At 40.8% G+C, this 23,968-nt stretch overlaps 1 protein-coding gene across 1 annotated transcript; it reads left to right on the forward strand.

The window, feature by feature from the left end:
- Nucleotides 1-9,446: 9,446 nt before the first annotated feature.
- On the forward strand, nucleotides 9,447-12,452 carry LOC133891490 (uncharacterized). The gene is made up of 2 exons (XM_062332210.1): nucleotides 9,447-10,468; nucleotides 12,152-12,452. Exons 1-2 carry the CDS (start codon nucleotides 10,125-10,127, stop codon nucleotides 12,207-12,209), a joined length of 402 nt encoding a protein of 133 aa, XP_062188194.1. The 5' UTR covers nucleotides 9,447-10,124; the 3' UTR covers nucleotides 12,210-12,452.
- Nucleotides 12,453-23,968: the final 11,516 nt, after the last annotated feature.

Genomic DNA, 23,968 nt, shown 5'->3' on the forward strand with positions numbered 1-23,968 from the left:
TTTTTTATTCCTTTAGCATTCTAACAATTTTTTTTCACGGTTCTTATCATGGTATTTCTAAACTTAGTTCTTAGTAGCCTACCTACTTATATGACATACTTCTTCTAAATCTCACGCAGAGTTCTAAACAAGATAGATTATTTTCTATCACAGTTTTATTGGCAAAGCAACAACTAAAAAAAAAGTACCACCAGACAAAATTAAAAATCCTATGTAAACCCAAAGACCTAGGTAGATTATGAATAAATAAACTGGATATCTAAAACACCTCTCTCTTATTCAAGTGACTATACAAGTTACTTACGGAAAAGGGGACTTGGCAAGATCTACTTCAAAACAAACACATAGGGACAAAAATAATTTTACAAGTTGAAGAAAAATCAGGTAACTCGCATTTCTAGGATGGTCTAATGAAAGCGAAATAAAGTCTTGGTAGCTAAGGCAACAGAGTCATTCCCCATGAATCTCTTTCCGACGGGACCTGATTGGCTCGAAATTGGTTGTGTGGAGTGTATTGTAAACCAATCTAGAAGGTTTACGATTAGTTCCCTGTAGAGTGTATTGTAAACCAATCTAGAAGGTTTACGATTAGTTCCCTATACAGAGTTTTGGTGTAAGGAGATGAAATAATCTAGAATAGTCAATTGTGAAAACTAAAAATACCATTAAAGATTAATATTTTTCTTTGGTATATGCGGAAAGGTGTTCTATTAACAAAGGATAACTAAGTAAAAGACAATGGTCGAAAGGTATTATATAACAAAAAGTAACCTAAGTAAAAGACAATGACATGATGATAAGAATTGTTGCTTTTATCACAAACCTAAGACAATTAATCACCTCTTTTTTTATTGCCACTTCGCACGTTCTACATGGCTAATAGTCCAGGTAGCATCAAACCTTTACCAACCACGAAATGTTCAAAACATGTTTGAGAATTGATTTCGAGATCTTAGTAAAAACTTGAAAAGCTACGTACTGACAGCGGATGCCATAATTTATTGGTCTCTATAACTATGTATGAATGACATTATCTTTAACAAGAAATATTTTTCTCTCCTTTACATGTTATTTTTACTTGTACATATCGGCTCCGTACATAGTTGTACTACACCGGTAGAAGCATCGTGAGAAAGTTACCACAACATGTACTCAACTGAAGCGGGCAACTAGGGAGCTTTTTACCTAGTTTTGTTAGCAGTCTAGACTCTGCATACAAGCCTAAGCAGAATAACCTGAGCTAAGGAGATGTAATTACATCTTGTTAGACTTTTGCTTTATGGGTGTTTTATGTACCGAGTTGATGTTTGTTAGATTATGATTGTGTGCATCTTAGTTATGTAGAAATCAGAGGTAAATTTTTATGTGATTGTATTAGCTTGATGTAATGATAAAAGTTAAACCTATTTTCCAAAAAATAAATTATCACCGTCAGCAGGAGATGCCCTTGCCAACAAGTACTGATGTCATTATGTGAGATCATCTACACAACAATGGATGCATCTAGGTAAGATGCATGACAAGCTAACTCCACATGTGATTATGTGGACCACTGTAACCCGATGAGCATGGACTGCGCTGATCCTATTTGAGTATTTGAGTAACGTGAAAACTCCTGCAGAAAGAAATCGGCATGATTCTTGTTGAAAAAAAAATTGAAACTTGATAACACTGGAATTCTTGTCCAGGAGAGGAAGCGCGATCAGGGGGAGAGGGGCAGGATCAGCGGGATTGAGAGACGGAATCCGCGCTGTCGATAGGGAGTCATCGGGAGAGGGAGCGGGATGAAGAGGCGGGCGAAGGATCCGAGAAGGATCAGCCGTTGGATGCAACAGCATGACATCAAATGAATACGATCTGTTATATGTAATCGATCAAAGGGTGTTGGTTGCTGTGTGTAGTGTACAAGTGTTGGTTGCTGTGTGTAGTGTGTACACTAAACGGGCACATGCGACTCCAAAGGTGTCTCTGCTTTCTGGTGTAATCTCGCCGAACACCTGTCTCTGGCTACCTCTCTGGCATCAGACTATAGGGGTTTTAGCGGATCTACGCCAGGCGTAGCCCGTAGGGTAGGAAAAGTTCGTTTAGGTATAGTTGATAGTTTCTAGTGGTGCCTTATTGATCGTTCATAGACCCTGTCCAGCGTATTCTTGCAGGGGTGCGCCATGCATGGGTGGAGCTTGTATACGACACCGTTCTTGCTCGGGTCTTGCAGCCTCAGGCACGGCGGGGTGCAGATGGTCAACTTCTTGCCCGTCACGTCCTCGTGCCCCTCTAGTGCTACAGGCACCGCTGGTGCTGCTGATGGGGCTACTGATGAGGTTAGAGTAAGTCTTTTGCTCTCCCTCACTCTGCTCTTCGTGTTCATCCTCAGTGTTGGTGGCGAGTTCAAAGAGCGTCGCTGTGGGAGGAAAGTGTGGTTTGTATGTAGACTGCTTGCGTTTGGGGGGAGGGGGAGATGCTCTAGGTCCCTCTTGGTGTTTGTTGTCTTTGGCTCACCGGGGGGAGCTCCAGCGAAGGCCGACTTGTTTTTGGGTAGTTGGATCTCACTTCGACGGCGGCCGATTTGTTTTCCTCGACCAATTTCGGCGACGATGCAGTCGTCGATATTCGTTCAGCGTGTCAGATGTGTCCTGACAGTCATTCCGGGGCATTGGCTCTTACGGCATCTTCCAAGGTTTGGGGCTCGTTGCTAAGGTTGGCTGGAGAGTGGAGCTTCTGCGTCGGCGGCTTCTTCGTTGCGTCCGTGAGGCAGATTGTTGTGGCAGTGGACTTGGATGCTCCTTGGAGAAGGTTGCCTTGGGTGTACTCTCTTATTATTTCTTTTTCTTCTAGGGACTTAGTTGTAAGTTGAGGATGTATTGTGCTTCCAATTTTAATATAAATCTCATCCCACACGGAAAAAAAAGGGGAGTGGGTCTAGAAAAGAATGAACACGTGATTTTTATATTAGTATAGATAAGAAGCAAAATAATACTATGTTGTTGCTCCCTGTTGCATCCTAATGAGTATCTCTTGGGAAAAAACTGGTTTGGTGGTGTTAATTCACTAATTCTTCAAGTAAAGTAATTCTAATTGGACAAAAGTTCACTTATATCTTGACTAGACACGAACAGTTCATATTCTAAAAAAACGAAATTAACCTCGAGCTTCTCCAGCGAGAACTTCAAAGTAAACACGTCAGAATGGCCCAGATACTCCCTGGCTAGAACAAAGGTATAGCGTGCAATCAACTTTGGTAGGAGTAGGATGCATGGTGTTCTTCTTTTCTTCAGTGCTTTCTCACTTTCTGATTCTTTATTAGAAGGCAAAAGTATGTGCGGTTTAGTTTAAGGATTGCAAGTCAGCCCCGCATTTAGTCATACTTACCTCGTCCAGGACAAGGGAAAAAAGGGTCGGTCTGTTCTCTTTCTTTTTAAAGTATGAGCAAAGCAACAAGTCATCACTTCCTAAACCAGTAACAAATCATGGGTCAAACAAAGTCCTCGCTATGTAAACATAGTCATACATTCATAATTTCAGATTAGTGTGACTTCATCACTATGTAAACATAGTCATCAAAGTCCTCGCATCTATACTCCATGAAAAAGAAAGATGCATTGCTTCTGCACATGAATTCGACTGCAATTTCGCAGGGGAACATCATAGCTTGGGGGAGGGAGGAGGAAGAAGAAAGAGATAAAGAAGAAGAAGAGGGGTTTGGAGGAGTAAGAAGAGGAGATGAGCCCCTAGTTTTACTTTCTTGGTTCATCACTGATTGTGTAGAACTCAGAACTAACCTCATGGTGCGTTAAGGTCAATAACAACTTGTTTAAAAGAAGGCCAATGACCAACTGGAGGCCGAAATGAGCTGTAGTTGCGCATCTCGAGGCTGAACACAAGGTGCTGAATCTATCGCCACAGTGACGAGGCTGACTACTGACGAGAGCGGAAGAGGAAGCTGTTCACAGGTCTGAGCCTGCGATCGAGGAAATATTAGAAGTAAATTCTATAGAATAAAGATCTTCATAAGATTATGATCTAGTCACATATTTTCTAATCTAACAGTTAGATTAAAAAGAAAATAAAATAAAAAGACATACATCATTACAGAAAAAAATATGTTTCATAGAACCAACCTTAGAATTTACTAAAACATTCGGCCACACGCTGCCGATAAGGCGAAAGAGACAAGTCCGCCCAGCCCAGCCCAGCTTTGGCCTCTGTTTCTGTTCACCATGGGAGCGAGAACCAAGCATCTGATTTTCTGCATCCAGTCTGCTGCCTACCGTACTTTTCCATCGCCATGCCTAGCTTGGAATATCAGGCATGTCCAGGTATTCTCTTGGTACAACAGATTATCCCATTAAAATATGCACAAAGAACTAAAACGTGGTGTGTAAATCGGTTTATGTTTTGGCAAATACGGTGTTGCTGATTTACGATATATAATCTCAGAGAGTCAGTTGTGATGAAGGCTTTGCAAGGTTATTCCGACGTTTACGATATAAAATGTTGGTGGGCGATCTGGTTAGCATATAGGATAGTGATGCTCAAGTATCATGCACCTTATTATACAACTAGCTCAATGTCTATGTGTTATGATAAAATATAAATATAAGATATGTTAACATCAAATATAAATTTAAAATGTAGAAATGTGGATGCATCATAAGCCGTCAATAGAATACGTCGAGAACGATATCGTAGTTTGATTTTAGATGAGATTAAAAAAGATTATATGCTATTTTTTCTCATAATTTTATTTATTTATTTGTATTAATAAAGTAGATCATATATCTGTAGCTGGTAACGATATAGAAATTGAAGAACGAGAGTGGATGATAAAATGGATAAATTGTTATAATTTTTTTAAAAAAATATCATATAAGAGGAAAATAGAGGAAGAAGAGATGTAAGAACTAATTTGTATTTTATATAGTAGAGATTGGAGTAGTGGGTTACTGTCTAGGCCAAAATACCAACAGAATATTTGCTCGTTCAGATAGCCTTCACATCCAATGGCGCAATTCGTTATTGCCAAGGCAATCCACATGGTTCATCTAAATAAATTGAATTCGTATCCTCTTTGATTAGTTCTAAGTCATGCCTAGTTGTTCCGTAGTATCTTTCGACAGGTCTATTTTCATGTAATCGAACGCGGATGCAAAAGAAAATGCTCTAGCGGGTTTTTCTGGCTGAATATAAAACATGTCTTATTTTGCAAAGGCAATGTCAAGCGGGTATAAAAAGAAAAAAAAAATGCTCCGGTAGGTTTCGGAGCTGTCCCTAAAATATGCTTTGTTTTGTAAAGACAATATATGAAAAATGGCAAATTTATAGGACACTAATAAAATATGGCTTTGATTACAGGATAATTTTATAGTTGATATTAGCTCTAGGACGCTACCAACTTATGGTATCGTTTGTAGGACACTAGAGGAGAGAGGAGGAGACGAAAATGTATATTGTTTTAAACTTCTCTACTATTTTCTAAATGTACACTGTTCTAGGACTTGAATGTAACTTTGCTCTATTTGTTCTAGTGTTGCCCTTCATCAATTCCATTGATGTTTGAGTCATTTTCTTGGGAACTCCATAGTCATAAAGCAATACTACTCCTCTATATATTGGTGTAGTGTATGTGAGAAACGAGAGAAATATTTCACAAAATTAATTACACACTTTTACATGAGAGATTGAGGGTAGCACAGTCATTTCACCTACCACAATTCAGGTGCTTAACTCTACGATAACAAATATTTAGAATCAGAGGGAGTAGATTATAATCCATCTGAATTTTTGCAGAGTGGTGCAATGCTCTGTTCTCTATCCGTGTGATTTTTTTAGAACTTTCCACGGAAATTTTGCATGAAACAGAAGGCATAATGGTGTTTTACTCTCCTCCCTCCTCCATTGTCTTACAAACAATACCACAATTTGGTAGTGTCTAGAGCTAAACACTGTGCAAGTATTGTGCTTGCATCTAAGCTATGCCTTGTTTTTGTAAAGATAGTATCAAATCTGGATGCATAAGAAAAACGCTCTGACAAGTGTAGCGTCTTCATCTAAAATATTTCTTGCTTTTCAAAGACAATATCAAATGCGGATAGAAAATAAAACACTGATATGTTTTGTGGTTGTATCTAAAATATGTCTTGTGTTCTGAAGACAATATCAAACGCGGATATAGAAGAAAATGCTTAGGCAAGTATGGCGGCTGCATCTAAAACATGTCTTTTAAAAAAAATCAAATGCACATACAAAATAAAACACGATGACAAGTTTTGCGGTTGCAACAAAAACATACCTTATTATGCAGAGACAATAATAAACGCAAATTTAAAAAATGCTGCAGTGAGTTTCCGTAGGGATTAGAATACGACTTGTTTCGTAAAGATAGTAATGAATGCAGATTATAAAAGATACTCCTGCGAGTTTTCCAGATACTCCTAAAATACAAATTATTTTGTAAATAAAGTATCGGCGTTATTATAGAAAGGGTCATTCTTGCCCCCCTCTTTACTGACGATTCAAAAATAACTGGCAATGATAAGTATTACTGCCAGTTTATAAGCTAAATCAGTAGATATAACCGTGAACCATTAAGAATCGGTAGTGATAGTTGATATCACTACTGAATCTAGCTATGAACTGACAATGATAATTTTTATCACTATCGATTTATAAGTTCACCGACAAAGTAATAATTGAGTCAATACGAACTGACAATGATAATACTTATCTCTATCAGCTCATATTCTAAACCGGCTCGTATCATTATCGGTTCATAAGCTCATCTACAGAGTAATAATTGAGTAAATACGAATCGATGGTGATAATCATTATCTCTGCCAGTCTGTATTTTAAAATGATAGTGATAATCCTTCTATAAATCTCGACCTCGTCTCCCTCAGTCCGCTTCTTGTCTCACTTCGCTCCCAATCTCCAGAAATCAATCCCAAGGGGTAGTAGCGGTTGAAGTGGTGCGATAGGCACCGTCGGCACTTTGACCGTCTCTACCTCTCGGACCTGTCTTCCACACCTCCGAGCCCGTCGTTGACCTCGTGGCCACCCTCGCCTCCCCGATCTCGAGCCATCTCCCGAGCCCATCGTCGGCCTTGTTGTCTATCGAGCCCAGTGCCGACCTCGCGGCTGCCCTCGTCATCTACCAAGCTCATCTCCGACCTCATCATCTACTGAGCCCGTCGCTACCTCGCCATCTCCCGAGCCCGTCGCCCTATTTCCCCAAGCTCGAGCCATCTACCTATTTCCCAACCCTGTCGCCTCGTGTCCTGAGCTCGTCGCCCTATCTCCACGTCTCCATCTTCCCAACTAAGCAAATGGTAAGTTCAGTGTTCAAGATTGTAACAATAGGCAGATCTAAATGAGTGACATAAAATACATTTTGCTTCAATACGATTATATTTTTGTCATTCATTTAGATGTACTATTGTCACTCGAGGATAGCCTACTATAGGGCATACTGATCCTAATACTGATTGAGATTCTGTTGTGAATTTAAATTTAGATGTAAAATACTCTAACACGAATATTTTAGTATAAGATATCAGTTTTAAGTATTTGAGATAGATCTCTATACTGAAAAATTTATGGTTGAGTATTTTGTATATATAGATGAATTATCATTGCTGGTTCAAAACGAGAACCAACAATGATAATTTACGTATCAATATCGATTCTAGTTTTGAATTGACAATGATACTACTATCACCGTTGGTCCATAAACCGGTAGAGATTTTCACTGACAGTAATAACATGTTCTATAATAGTGTAAGTGCGGCGAAAAAACAAACGCATTATCAGGTTTTGCATCTAAAATATACTCGTTTCGTAAAGACACTATTAAGTGCGAATAAGAAACCGCTCCATGAGTTTTGCAGATTCATTTAAAATACAACTTGTTTCACATTGATAGTAATGAATGCAGATGATAAAAAGCACTCCCACGAGTTTTCCCGATACTCCTAAAATATAAATTGTTTTGCAAAGTATCAAATGCGGCTAAAAAACCAAACGCTTTGATGAGTTTTGCATCTAAAATACTCCTTGTTTTGCAAACACACTATTAAGTTCGGATAAGAAACCGCTTAGTGAGTTTTGCGGATGTATCTAAAATACGACTTGTTTCACAGAGATAGTAATGAATGCAGATTATAAAAAACACTCAAGCCAGTTTTCTGAATACTCCTAAAATACAAATTGTCGGCTAAAAAAAACAAAACGCTTTGACGAGTTTTGCAACAAAATACATCTTGTTTTTCAAAGACACTGTTAAGTGCGGATAAGAAACTGCTTGACGAGTTTTGCAGATACATCTAAAATACAACTTGTTTTCACAAAGACAGTGCTAAAAACTCTAGCTGAAATTTACGGATGCATCTAAAATACGATTTGTTTCGCAGAGACAGTGCTAAAACACGACAGTGCTCGATAATTCTTGCAAGTTGTATATGTAGCAAGTTGTGGAACCAAAATATAGCGATCAAAGGCCACCACAAACTCACATACAGAGAAAATGGTCGCAGGGAATCCTGACTGCCACGGAATTACCGAAAGCACAGGCGCGGGGGGGGGGGGGTGTCTTTGGTTTTTAGGAATTACAGCAGTGGAAAACTGAGGAGCTTGGGTAGGTGACAGTAAGGTAGCGTTTGTATCGTGTTGATTTATTTTATTTTTAGCTGTTTAGGTATGGAGCAGTGATATGGAATGTTTCAGAATCAGGAAATATTTTCTAAAATTCGGGATGTAATCGTTAAAAAAATGGTAGAACGTAATCATCATATTTTAAACGTGACACTGACGGTAGACCTGAATACTAAAATAGTTTTATTTCATTCCACCCACAAAACAAACATTTATATATAAATAAAATCATCACCTCTTCAAATATACGAATGAAATAATTCTATCCTACCTCGTCTCCAACTAAAGACTAGCTAAATGATCAAATCAAAATTTGGTTATATTAAAAATTTTAACTCTCATTTACTTTTTGGATAAAATTTAATTAGGCTAAGAAAATTTTGATCTGCCCAACACATTCCTTCGCCGGAGCCAGACTGAGGGCCATGCCATGCTTCATGCTGACGTGGCAGCACAAGAGAGGCGGGGTGCTTTGCATTAATTGTTAGATGAAAACCATCCAACGGTCATATCTCTTAGATGTGGTTCCGTTTCTTAATCTGTTTAAACTAAAATACTCCGTATAATTAAATCTACCCATCAAGATCCCATGTTTAGTGTTCAAAATTTAGTTGTTATTTAGAGCCCACGTATCATACAAACAACGCCATATTTTAGCACAGCTTCAATCCAAATATATTTTACTTTACCAAATATTTAGTTATACCCTAATTTTAGTCACAACCAAAATTTAGCTTGACGCTATAGAGTCGTAAACCAAACAGCCCCGACGCCCAAAAAAACGAAAGGCACTTGACCGAAACACAACAAAATCCACGTTCTTTTCTCTCGGCACTTGTCTTCTTCCACTGGAACAAATGGAGTTGCTACCACTCCTAGACCGCCACAATTATGCATTTCCACTTCTAACTTCTAAGACCACCACTAGTTTTTATCCTTTGCTTCCACTTGATCTCTTCCGCCTGCAGAAGCGTTTCTTCCGTGAGATTTGTGCGATTTTGTTTTGGCTGGGTTTCTTGTGGGGCAGGCGGCGAGCCTGCGAGGCAAGGCAAAGCAGGGCAGCAAAAGTTCGATCTTTATCGGCTGGATTCCTCTCCTCTCCTCTCTCTCTCTCTCCCCGCTTCCGTTGTGCCTCGTTGTTGAGACCCACTTCCCTTTCTTTCTCTCTCATCCCCCTTCCAACTCCTCCTGGTCCCTGGAAAAAGGAGATCTTTTGGTGCAAGATTCGATCTGCTGTTACCGCCTTGCTGCGCAGATATTTGCTCCTTTCTTGGTCTGTTTCTTGGTTGGTTCTTGGCTGGTGTGGGCAGTTCTTGATTCAGGCTCTGATTGAGGTGGTGAATGATTGTTCCAAGGTCGAGGTTGCTGTTTCTGGGGTGATCCTTGGTGGCGGTGGCCTCCGTTAATCCGTTCATCTGGGAGGTTTTGGTTGATGTGGTGTGTTTTCCCGGAGCTCAGTTCCCCAATCCGCCATTTTGATGAGGAGTTCTTCCCACTGTGAGAGCAACTGCGCTCCCCCCTTGTGCTACCTCCCCTGCCTCCCCAAATCCAAAGATGATGCAGGCAGCGATCCGGTGTCCGAGTCTCCAAGCCCGGCCGCTGTCACCGAGGACAAGCCGCCTCTGGTCCAGAAGATTGAGGCGGCTGCGGCGGCGACGGCCGGCGATGATGAGGAGGGTTGTTGTAAGGAGGTGGCGGTGGCTCCGAAGAGTAGCCTGAAGAAGGCTAACTGTGTGGACAACAAGAATGTGGTGAAAGGCAATGTGAAGTGGATGGATTTGCTGGGGAAGGATCTCACACATGTCAAAGAATTCGAGCCGAGGTACATGTTGTGTTCTTGCCATGTTTCCTTACTAGTACTATCTAGTTAAAATTGTTGGTGAATTGGTGTGGTGTGTAGTCAAATTGGAGAATGTTTGCCATGTGATGTGCGTGTTCATCATTTTAGGTAGAGGTCAATTCTTCTAGTGGACATGTGGCATGTCTCTGATCTCTAGAGGAATGTTCTGGTTTTAGGTCTTCGCAAGACGCATTTGCTTATATGTCATGATCACTTGCAGTTGTGTTGACAACTTGACATTATGAAAACACTATAATGGAAAAGTCAACGGTCGTCATGTGCCTCATGTCCCTTGGTAATGGTGGACATTTTTTCTTGTTCCAAGGTGGTGGTGCATAAGATAAGAATGGGACAGGTCATCGAGTATTATAATTTATACATTCTACTATATTTTGACCTTGGTTGCAGCGTGTAAATATTGATGTGGCTGCGATGAGCTTGCTGTCCATCTGTTCACTATCTGATTGAGATCGTGCTCTAAATATGCAAAGATAATTTGCTGATTAGTCAGATTGAGTTGGTAATTTACTGATTAGTCAGGATGAGTTGGTAGTAATGAAACCCAATTCCTTGTGTCTGGGTGAAGCTATAGAACAAACCATCCACTCTCCAATTGGATCGCTTTCCAAGCATCCTAACAGGGATCTGCTTTTTTTTCAGTGTGTCCTGACAGTTTTTCCTCAATGCACAAGGAAGTGTAATCAAACAATTAATCTAGTTTTGTCGCTATCTAGATTAGGTTAGACTGTCAGACCACTTGAGTAACTTGAAGCCTTGTCACCTTGCTTGCTTACTTTGCTTAAGAAAGTTTGCTAGTAACTCTGAGCTTGTGTATGTGCTAGCCTGCTGGGTATGTAGAATGTAAACATAAAGCTTCTTTCAGCTAGATATGTTTGTGCACTATTCATAGTTAGATTATAAGGTGTTGTGTGGCATGATCTTTGTAAATATGGGTCAAGTCCATTCAGCAGTGAAATGTCCTGTGTGTGTTTCTGAAGTAATCAATAGTATTTGGTGCGTCCACCCAGCTAGTTATTTTCGGAAATTGCATGTCAAACTGTATTTGACAGCAGCATGTTTTTATGTTAAGCCACAATCCTTTTTGTTTATTCTTGTTGTTTCCATGTCTAGAAAAGGTTTTGTTGATGATCTCTTCAATAAATCTGCAGCGTGCCATGTGGCTGATTGAATATGAGCTTGTAATAATCCTTTTCAAAAGCAAATAAAATACGTGCTGCAGACCAATCAAAGTTTCAATCCAAGTCAGCATGTATTTTTAAAAAGAAATGAAATCGCAATCAGGTACTTGAGCCTTCATTTCAGCAGGTCATTTTGCTACGAGTTGCTTCCAGCTGCTTTATAGTAGCAATCCCATCACTCATTTAAACCTAGTAATGGTGCATAGGCACAGCATTACTAACATCATTTTCGTTTTTCTGCTATGATGCTTACAGTACCATATCATATTCTTTAGACATTTTCGTTGTCATTACCGTACAGAAATATTTTTCCATTCTTGTGTTAACTTCGATCCTTTTCAGAGGTGTGTTTGTTTCAAGATTTTTCCACTCTAGTGTAGTGTATCTTGACTGCTCATGCTCAACCTCTGACTAAAATTATATGGTCTTGAATCTTGATGCTTAGACAATCTTTTCTTCCATGCAGCGAATCTGGAGACTCGGACGACGAAGACGGCAATGTCTGCACCTGTGTCATCCAATGAGCCCAGAGTTCTCCACTGTAAATTCTGTGAAGAAAAAGAAAAAAGAAAAAGAAAACATAATTGTCCGAGTCAGCCATTAGTCCTTGTCAGTAGAGACTAGAGAGACCCATTGTTGCGTGTGTTGGTATCCGGATGCCATCAATGGTTTGTGTTGTGTTTTATCAGCAGCTTCAACTGTAAAATGTTGTTACAAATGCATACCTTTAGAAGATTCCTGCCAAATCAGTCATTTTCCTATCTGAATTTTGTCCTGGTTGCTTGGGATTGATTGTGTTGGCTGGTCCTTGTTCGGTCAACGGGCTGGGCTGGACTTAGCGTGGTCCAATCTGACGACACCGACTGGGCTGGGCTGGGCAATTTGGGCCGAGTGCAATTTTGTCTCTTTTTTTGCTTTACTCTATGCGCAACAACATTATGGTCACAGGACTCGCAAAAGAATTCTACTGATCAGAGGGTAGTGAGGACTGAGGGAGAGGGACTGTCTGCGTGGGTGGGTCCACTGATGCTCTAATCCCGATTTTTATATATATAAACTAGTCTTCAGCTCAATCCATAGTTTATCCCGTTATAACTGATATGTATATACTATTTTATAATATATATATATATATATATTGTTTTTTAAGATGTATATACATCTTTCTAAATACTTATTAGAGAGGGAGTTCTATGTTGAGAGAATCAGATTGCTCGGTTATGTTCTATGTTGAGATAATGATATTCATATATTGTGCATGGTTATGTTCTTATGGTTATAATAGGATAGTTTAAGTGTTAAGTTAGGTAGGTGCTCACATGTTAAGTTATAGTTTTAATTGTCTTTTGCATAATTTAATTTAATCTTATGGTATATTTCTTGCTAATTCATCCAAATGTATTATCCTTAGAGTCAGGGATATATACATGGTTAGCATGGCGTTGTCATATCGTCGCCATAACGACATATCGGTGCCACGGCGCCGGCGTCTATGGCGTCCTCCATATAGGCATGGCGTCGTCGTGGCATCGATATGTCGTCGTGTGGCGTCCGTTTTCGTGTGGCGGACGCCATACCGATTGGGCAGAGGGGATTAGAAGGGGAGGAGAGATCGAGTGGGTCACAGAGGAGCGCCTCACATTTACCCACTAGCAACTGGTTCAGTGGTCCTCATTGATCCCTGCCACCGTCGCCGAGACAGCTCCTCGCCAACGCGCCGCCCTCAGATGCAGTCGTCGTCCCTGCACTTGTTGTATCCACCGGCCGCCCTATATCCTGCTCGTCTCCGGCCACCATCCACCGGTTGGAAGTCCGCCGCCCCCATAGCTCGAGCCGGCCTCCCCCGTCGCCTGAGCCAGCCGCCTCCCCTGCCTGGAAGTCCGCCACCCCCGCCGCCTGGAAGTCCGCCACCCGAGCTGGATGCCTACATTGCCCGAGTCGGAGGCGTCGGTGTGTATGGCGTCGCCACACCACGCGCCATGTCGATGTAAAGTTGTGAAGGTGGTAGGTCGCCGCACCTCGCCACACCGCCGTAACAACCATGGATATATATACCTATATGTGTAAGTCTTGCGAGTACCTTCGTACTCACCATGCTTTGTTAATTATTTTGCACGTGAAGTTAGCTCACTATACTACTACTAATCTCGGTTGATTGCCTTGTAGGCAAATGGTGCCACCGGTCTTTATTCTATTTTAGATGTTTATTCCGCTGCGAGTTATGTATATTTACGCTAGATAATACCGTATCATTTGTTTAATTTATCAACTTGTAATTATTTGAACCATTGTTTAATCAGGATGTGATTTATATGTTAGTAGAGATATGTATTGGATAATAGCTCCTATGGGAATTATTCAAATGCATATATCGGGACTGTCAGGATTAGATTCGGATTAATTATTGTTGGTTATTGTAGCAAATATGGTATGTTTAGGGCATGTATGTGATTTTAGTGATTAATGATAACATAGTCAATGAGACTAATATGTGTGTCAAATATATACTTTAGTAGGTCTCATAGATACAACCAAAGAAAAAATCACCAAAGTCAGGGCAAAGAGAGGAATAAATTGGATTTATCATATGAATTTGTAGATGATCAAATAGGATGAATTTATGTACAATCATATAGAGCTCTTCACAAGTTTTTCATATAGTCCAAGATTATCAAAATCGGAGTTCGGAGCAAAAAATTATGCCCAAAATACGAAAGTGATAGTCCGCTGAAAAATAAACTCGGAGGATTATCTGGTGTTCACAAAAATGAACTCAGAGGACCATCCGATGTTCACAAAAATAAACTCGAAGGACCATCCGGCGTTCACAAGAAGTATACATCAAACTATTTTCCAGAGGGACTCCAAAATAGCTCGGTTGCCACCATATGCTCATTGGATGATCTAGTGTTTACAAAAATGAACTCGGAGGATCATCCGGCATTAAAAAAAAAAAGAAAGTGGAGTTCCAACGGTTAGTTTTCAGACAGTACACGCTGGATGGTCCGACGCTTATAATATTGCACACGCCGGATCATCCAATGAGTACAACAAAATATGACCGTTAGAGCAATTGTTAGTTCATAGGGTTGAGGCTATAAATACCCATCCACTCAACTATTTGAGTGTGCTGGAGTCCAGAGAAGCTCATATACACTTGAGAAGACATTCAAGCTACCAAAGTGCTAAAAATGATCATCTAAGATAATTAAGCACAAGATTATGGAGTGATTAATGCTATTAGGCCTAGAGAGAGTTATCGCTAGGTATTGCTGACTAGAGAGGAAATCAATGAGTGATCCTACATTGTACCAAGTGGTATGCCGGCATCTTGGAGTCTTGGTGACTCGTCGATACCGTGAGCCTTAATGGCTCATACTTGTTGACCCTCCGACTTGGTGTGGAGCAACGGTAAAACTTTTGTACAAGGATGTAGAGACCCTTACCTTGGTGGCTCAATATAAGGACCCGTCCAAACAGTATTTAAATTAATCATCAGGCGGATCATTATTCATAATCCAATCTCGACGATTAACCCGAATACCATTCCGGCAATCCCGGCACGTGTTTTGTGCCCAAAGATCGGAACACATGCCTCCAACATAGTGCATCACAACATAGCTTAATAAAGAGCAAGTAATAAACATTTATATTACAAATATTAAGCATGCAATAAGTTATCACAATTACAACAAAAAAGAGCTAGGAGGAGACTAAAACCTGCTCAACTCCTAACTAGCAAAATAACTAAGCAGCGGAAGACTAAAAGCTATACAACAAAAGGATATAGAGCCACATGCTCTTAGGCTCCATACCAAAACACTGAGTTCGGAGTAGAGTGTGCTACTCCTGCCCGCCACCCTGATCAGCAGGCACAAAGTAGTCAACGACAGGAGTACCTAAAAGCGCAGGCATGAGTACGAAGGTACTCGCAAGACTTAAACCATATAGAGCACATATACATAGCTCGACTTCAAGGATTATGCATTGATCATTAGCAAGGATGAACCACAGGTTAAGTAAAACATATGCACTAAGCATCCTAGACATATGTCTGAGCGACTGAAACTTAACCAAAACATATGAAAACTATCCTGCAACTAACAACTGAACAAGTGTATCTGTAAACAACATGTATATCAACAAGTAACAAGTGCCCACAATCACCATCTCCTACATACCAAACCACAAACCATACTCGAAACTCTACGACCGGGTGCAAATAAAACAATAGCATGCTCATGACCGAGAGCGCGGCAATTTGAACTGTTTATACACCCTGCAGGGGGATACTCCTGGACCCACACGACACGAGGACCATACGGCTTGTGCCACCCGCTAAAGTGCACACAAGGGGGTACCCGTGACAACCTTTCCCAACTAGACCCAACTGTGTGCGACATGCAACGCTCGGCGTGGCGGTACCAGAACTACTCCCAGAGCAAACTAGTACCGCTTACAAGCCCGTCCGCTCACGCCGTCGTTGTTCAGGCCCCACAAAGCCATAACTGCGAAGGTATTCGGCTCGCCTTACCATTAGATCGGCATGTGGTGAGTAAGGTAAGTGCTAAAGCTAACTACCCCGACGATCGACCTTAAATAATGCAAGCGATCTACGGTGTTCGGTCTTTCTCTACCGGCCTACCCAGGGGAACTCCACATCGGGGCAGGACAAAACACCATCCTAGCACTGTCCACATCTCGTCTCATACTCACCACTCATACAACCATCCCAACCTCAAACAAGTGTGCATAACCATAAGAAGGTCCTATGCTCGTGAACAACGGGATGAGCCATCGTTCGACTTCTACCGAATGACCTAAGCATGGCTAAGCATATAAGTCGAACTCGTGTCTAAACATTTACAACACCTCACGGCTACAAGGAATGTAAATACACAAGTATTCGAGGTAGAAGAATGCAATCGGCATAGGTTCTACCCATTGATACCCGATACTGACTCACTAAACATGCATACATACATAAGCATAATTTATCAAATTTTGACTTATCCAATTACACAAGAGGGATCAATATGCTTAGTTGCTTGCCTTGCTGTTCAGGTGGATCTCCTTCGCTCTCCTGGAAAATCGGCTCGACGTTCTTAAAAAGAATAACGCGTGCAATGCCATGAGTATGGATGAAATGCAACAATGCATGCCATATGATGAGTAAAACATGTTAAAAGTACAAACATGCGAATTAGAACAAAATTGGGACTCAAACCCATTTGAAAAGTTACTGAAAGTGCGAAACCTCCGGAGAAATCTCCGGAACCTCCAGACATATGCGGACTATCTGCAAAATTCTGCGGAACATTCGGACATTTGCGCAACTTAGGCGAACTCCAGACTATCAGGAGAATTCTCTGGATACTCCGGACATGTGCGGACCCTCTGGACTTTGTTCGGACACTCCGGACATTGACAGAAAATGTGTTTTCGCCGATTCGTTGATCGATTCAATTTGAACACTAGACACACTTTACCTAAACATGGTCATACACTATATAAGGGGTTTAGATCCAATTAATTATGCAATGTTAAATATTGAAACAATTTCAATGACTCATTAAACCTTAGCGCGTATTTCATTAACTAACGGAATTCAAACACTCATCTCATGGCTCATAGTATTTTTAATGTGTAGAGCATGTTAATACAAGTCTAACAAAAGTGGTTTCATAATTTTAGGACATGGCAACAATTAACCGTGACCCAAACAAGCCGAAACACATTTAATTAACTCATTAATTCTCAAAAATATTTTCTGTAGTTCCAACATTTTTAACATGTAGTTTATACTCATACAAAGCTAACGCAACTGGTCTCACATCATTTGGAGTTCGGATGAATTAATTATAAATTTTACCCTGATGAATAGTAAGTGCGGACCCTCCGCACTTTTCTGCGGAACCTCCGCACTTTTCTGCGGAGGTTCCGGACTGCGGAACCTCCGGACAATTTTCCGGAGGTTCCGGACTTTCCAGAACTGCTCCCATTTGAGGGTAAACTTTGCCAAATCAATTTACGATCTTTTTCACTCCAAATGGGGATATGTTTGGGGGAGTTTAGAAAGTCTAGAACTCAATTAACCACCTAGCAACTCAATTCCTAAATCAAATCTCATTTAAATCCTCATTTTGGTCCAAAACCTCAAAAACTCATGAACTTTGCTAAAACTCGAAATCGATCAACCAAATCACGAATTCTTGCCATGGGGAGCCTAAGAGACTTACTCAAGTTGCTTGTGGAGTTGGGTGACCGTCAGGAAGTGGAGGAAATGCTCGGGAAATGAAGAATTCTGATGTTCTTCTTGTTTTAACCCTAAACACCAAAATTAGCCAAGAACGACTCAAATCCTCTGGGAATTCGAAAATGAATTGGATGGATGAGTAGCTTATGAGCTCTAGAATGCAATGGTACCACATGCTTACCTCCAATCCTTCTCTAGAGCTCGGATTTTGGAAGAAAAGAGAGAGGGAGTGAGAGGGAGAGTGAGGGGGAGCTCCCTTGCTTCCTTGGCCGGTGGGGAGCACGGGAGTGGAGAGAGAGGGGCAGGTGGGGCTGCCCAAGAGAGAGGGAGAGTGGTTGGAGAGTGGGTGAGGTGTGGGCCGGGTGGGTCCCACATGTTAGTGAGAAAGATGTCCAATTTCGCTGCAAAATCAATTCTTTTCTCTCCCGTATTTCTTTCTCTCATCCAAATGATTTCATACGAATGCATTAACATTCCTAATTATAATTACGCAAAAAATTAAACATAATGCTTCAAAAGTATGAATATGCTTAATCGCGTGATTAAGAATTTGGGGACGTGACACTCAAGCTCCAAAGTGAATACGATAGTAAGTGACCGAAAGAGGGACTTATGATAAGGCATTGTCTTGGTGGCTTGGTTACCTACTTGAGGCCTAGGTGGATCAAGGGTAGTGACATGGTGCCGTTTGGGAGTTATAGCCTAGGTGATTGCTCCAACGTAGATTAGAGGTGGCGTTTATGCTATCGATACCATGGGATAAAATTCTCTTGTGTCGAGTTTGCTCTCTTTGCCTTAATTACATTTCTGTATTTACATACTTGCAACTTACCTTTGCGTGTTTACCTTCATAGAGTAGTTTGTTAGGATTAGCTATATGTTGCAAACCTTTTTGAATGGTAGAGTAGACACACTATATAAACTTAGAGTGCATTTAGAAAGAAATTGATATAGGTTTATGTTATGAAGTTTTTAGAGCCAATTAGTTTTAGATATCATAATTCACCCCCCTGTTAGGACATTACTAATCTCTACAGTTACTATTGTAGTGATGAGATGTGGGTTAGTACGTGGTCTATCGAGAGACGAGCGTGTGCCAACCCTCATCTTATTAAGTGATCACCCTAATGATTAATTCAAATATAATTTAGACGGATCCCCATAGCATGATATCAGAACATGGTTGACCATAGGTTAGAGTAGTATGGTGTTTTAAGTAAAATATGTCAACTTCACTAAATAACTCATTAACGTTGAATTTCACACTCTAAGTATGTGCTCCATTTTATTCCTTACATTTTTTTAGAGTTATCTCTTGTCTTGTGCTTGTTAATATGATTTAACTTGTTCTCTAACTCACCTTATTCTCTCATACGTTACGAGAAAGTTAGAAACATTTTCAGTTCCAGTATTTAATTGAGGACATATGACTTATCTAACTCTTGATTTATGATCTGTTGTACCTCACTTTACCATTGGTCTCCTCTCTCATATTCATGATTTCTCACTAATGATGCAGCGGCAGGAGCTACCAATAAGGAGAATGCGTGATGGAGATGTACTAGGAACATTTCGTCTATGTCAAGGTATTAGGCTAAACAAGCCAGTAGGAACCAGAGCTAATTAACTAAAGGTTAGTTGAACTTAAGTAACGTGAAGTTAGGGCGTAGCTTCTTATTTGCAGACAATAGGATGGTTAATTATATTATTGCCCCTAAGTGTAATGTAATCATTGATGTTGGATCATTTTTTGTTTTTGTTGCTAAAGCGTGTGGCGTGTGTGTTCCACGGGTGGAAAGGTTACTGTTTGGTGATAGACCTCCCAGCGGTTTGACTGCCACTACAGTGGTTTGATACCTGATGCTAGTGGTTTGACTGCTGACTTTTGTGTAGAATACATTTGTGAGCAGTGAGCTAGGCTATGCGAATGCCTATGAAGCACCTTATCTTTGAACATGCATTCTCTCCTATTGTAGGATGATCGTAGTTACATCATCTTGACATTTGGGAATTTCCCCAAAGAACATGCTTAGAAAAATCTCAGCCGGAGGAAAAGCGCCTTCTTGACGGTCCAACTGTGCCCTTGCTGGTCTGACCACCCAGCTCATGGTCTGACCATGAGAGTCCACCAGAGCCAAATCCCCTTTGTCCAAATGGCAGTCTAACCGCCATGACTATGGTCCAACTGTCGCTATGCCACTGTCTGACTATGCCTAGTCACGGTCTGACCGCTAGTGCATAGAAGGTCCATATTGATAGCTTTCTTGCTCGCGATGATCGAGAGGCACGATGATTCTTATTTTTCCACTTACGGAAAAATCATTTCACTTCATGGCGTTGTTTAACCCGTCGACCTCACCCTTGAGTTTGCCAAATCTCAGGACGAGATTCTTTTTAGGAGGGGTTGTCACACCCTAGAAACCCCAACCTAGTCATGCCATTAGGACTTCTTGCTACCAAAAGTGCCTATCTCTCACTTCATGGCGATGTTTAACCCATCGACCTCTCCCTTGAGTTTGCCAAATCTTAGGACGAGATTCTTTTTAGGGGGGGGGGGGGGGGTTGTCACACCCTAGAAACCCCAACCTAGTCATTAAACATGTATATGCATCATGACATCGTAATTTATGTTTTTGGTTTTGTTTTATGTGTTCCAAAATCTTTTTGAAAATGTTACATTGTTAATCATCTCGTTTTTTCCACCTATGTTATGAGTGGGAATTTTTTGAAGGTGGTTAGATAGCCTAAAACCATTTAGGAAGGAAAGGGAGAAGAATTGATAAAAAAGGGAAAAAGGAGGGAAAACTTTTAACACGTGGGTCAGCCCGCGGTCTGACCGGGCCTCCCCGCGTTCTACCAAGACTCAGAGAGGTCACTTAAGACCCCATCGACCACCTCTCACTCCATCACTTGTTCTTTCCTTCTCCCACCCGAGAGAGAGAAGGAGGGAACCATCACCATTCCTTCACCTCGAGCTCCATGGAAGTTGAAGATCAAAGGAGAAGGTCACCCATGAGTCACCTACGCCGTCCTTGAGCTCATCCCCATGTATCCCCTAGCAAAGCAAATCCCAAGCTCTTCTTCCACTTCTAGGCTGGTTGAAGCACCCTAGAGTCAATCTCCACATCGGAGCTTATCCGGAGTCAACCAACCCTCAAGAAAGCTTTCTCACACAAAGGTAAAGCTCCCTAACCCATTTCCTCTCATTGTTCCCACACCCCATAGCTATATAATCGAGCTCCACCTAGCCATGGACGTCGATTCATGGGGCCCAAGCTTTTGGCCCCAAGAATGTCGCTCAAACCACAAAAATAGATCCCTCTAGTTACATAGAGAGTTTAGGTGTCACCGGAATCATCGTCGACAAGCTCACCAATGCCACCGACTGAGCACAGCGATCTGGTCGTTGTTCTAGGAGTTCGACCGCCCCTCAGGCCAGTTTGACTGTCGGGTATCAAACTAACATACTTCCCAGGAATCTGACCACCCTTCTCCACCGTACGACTGCCACTCCCAGTGGTATGAACACCCATATTGGTGGTTTGACGCCCATATTGGAGGTCTGACCGCAGTCAACTCAGACAGACCCGTTTTAGTGTAGTTTACTATTTTGCTAAAACTTGTAAAATTCACAATAAATTCTTTATAACTCCAAAAATTGTGAAACCAATTTTGTTGATTTCATAATAATGTTCTCTACCTATTAAAAATATTCGCATCATGAAATAATCAATTAATTTTCTAAGATAAATTAATCATGTTAAAGCTTCTTTAATTCACCATTAATTTATTACAAGTCCAAAATTGGTGATATGTACTAACTAGGAAAAATATTTTTATGACATGTCGCATTACATCTTGTTCATGATCATGCATCATGAAGTTTATTTCATGGTATTTCATCATGCTTATTGCGATGCATTTTTTTCTTTGAGTGATCGACGAACTAGAGAGTGACATATTTTCTTGAAAAGATTTTGTGGTTGATCTTGATTTAAAGCAGAGCACCAAGGCAAATATCTATCATATTTCTCTTATATTTTGGTGTTGTTGGTCAATTTGTTAGATATTGCTATGCGTCATGTATGCATGTTTAGCTAGTCGATGTCAGAAATCGGGTAGAACCATCTTGTTGCATTTTTTCCTATCTTGTTATTGTTGATCCCAATTCTTGTAACATGGGGATAACTATGTTAATGTATAAATTAAAATTTATCCAAAATGCTTAGCAATGCATATATCACCGATAGAAGTCGAGCAGTGGAACATTCCATCGTTCGCTAGCTAATGATGCTTGGATGAAGAGTTAGTGAGAATGAGACGAGGTGTGGGCGGTACTAGGGATAGGTCGGGAGAGGAACCCGGATGCCATAGACCTCTAGCATTTTTTAAGCACCATTCGTTGGTACTATTGACTTAAGCACCTTTCCATACTACCATATATCCGAATAGAGTAAGGATGAGCTAAGTATCATAAGTCGCCGCGTTCATTTGACTCATGCTCCCGTGATATGAGTGAGAGGGCTTGTAAAGGCACCTGAGATTGCTCCGGGAGTAGATCTAGGTGGCCTCTGCATACTCGGGCATGGGAACATATGTTTGGGGTGGGTATGTGAACGGTTGTCATGTGAATCATCGCTTGCAACCGATGAGTTATATGGAGGGTGGTCTCGTATCGTGTAGGTAAAGATGTACTCCCCTGTAGTGTATAAAATCAATTCGAATGGATGCGCTCTCGGTTATGAGTAAGCTTAATGTTCATTATACGTCACCGTAGAGCCTCATTTGGTATTAGTGGTGTGGAGGTTATGTGGGATGAGACAAGATTGCTCTATTATGTTATATGTTGAAATAATTATATTCACCTATTATATATAGTTATGTTTTTATGGTCATGATATGATAATTTAAATGTTAAGTTAGGTAGGTGCTCATATGTTTAGTCATAAGTTGAATTACCTTTTACATAATTCAATTTAATACTATGGCATATTCTTTGCTAATTTATTCAAATGCATCATCCTTGAAGTCGGGGATATATATACACATATGTAAGTCTTATAAGTACCTTCGTACTCACCGTGCTTTGTTGATTATTTTGCAGCTGAAGTTAGGTGCCGGCTACTTATACTCCATCGAGAGTGGTATGGTGACGAGTAGTCATTATACTACTACTAACCCCGGTCGGTTGCCTTGTGGGCAAATGGTGCCACCAATCTTAATTTTCTTTTAGATGTTTATTCGTTGCGAGTTATGTATATTTACACTAGATAATACTGTGTTATTTGTTTAATTTATCAATATTTAATCATTTGAACCTTGGTTTAATCATGATAGTGTGATGTATATATTGGTAGAGATATGTGTTGGATAATAGCTCTCTTAGGAATTATCCAAATGCACATATCGGGACTGCCGGGATTGGATTCGAGTTAATCATTGGTGGTTACGATTGTTGTGATGAGATGTGAGTTAGTACGTGGCACGTCGAGAGATGGATATGTGCTAGCTCTCATCTTATTAAGTGATCACCATAATAATTAATTCAAATACAATTTGGATGGGTCCCCACAAAAGGTGTTGCCCTTCCAATGAGTGATAGGAGCGTCTACGCACACCCGGGTCTACTGGAAAAGGTATCACCCGTTGGATGGGCGACACCTTTTCCTATATAACAGCGTCACGCGGTGCCACGGCTTCACACCCCAGTCATTTGTGCCATACGCTAGCAGAGATAATAGAGAAAGAGAGAGCAGAGAGGAGAAAGAGAAGGAAGAGAGATGAGGGGAGGGGAGGGGATGGATTTGGAAGCGGCGTTCATATGAGGTAGATTCTTGACAACACAACTTTTCTTTTACTACCAATTTATCTTAAAAAAAGTTGTCTAATCCAATCAAACTTTTATTCGCAAAGGGACATACTAAACCGGATTGGGGTCAAGACACAGACAATTGGCGGGCGGTTGGACAGTGGCCTAGACATTCCTAGGAGTGAGTTAAGCATGGTGTTCGACCGGATCTTTCGGAA

The sequence above is a fragment of the Phragmites australis genome, chromosome 14 (assembly GCF_958298935.1).
Source record: "Phragmites australis chromosome 14, lpPhrAust1.1, whole genome shotgun sequence".
Classification (NCBI taxonomy): Eukaryota; Viridiplantae; Streptophyta; class Magnoliopsida; order Poales; family Poaceae; genus Phragmites; species Phragmites australis.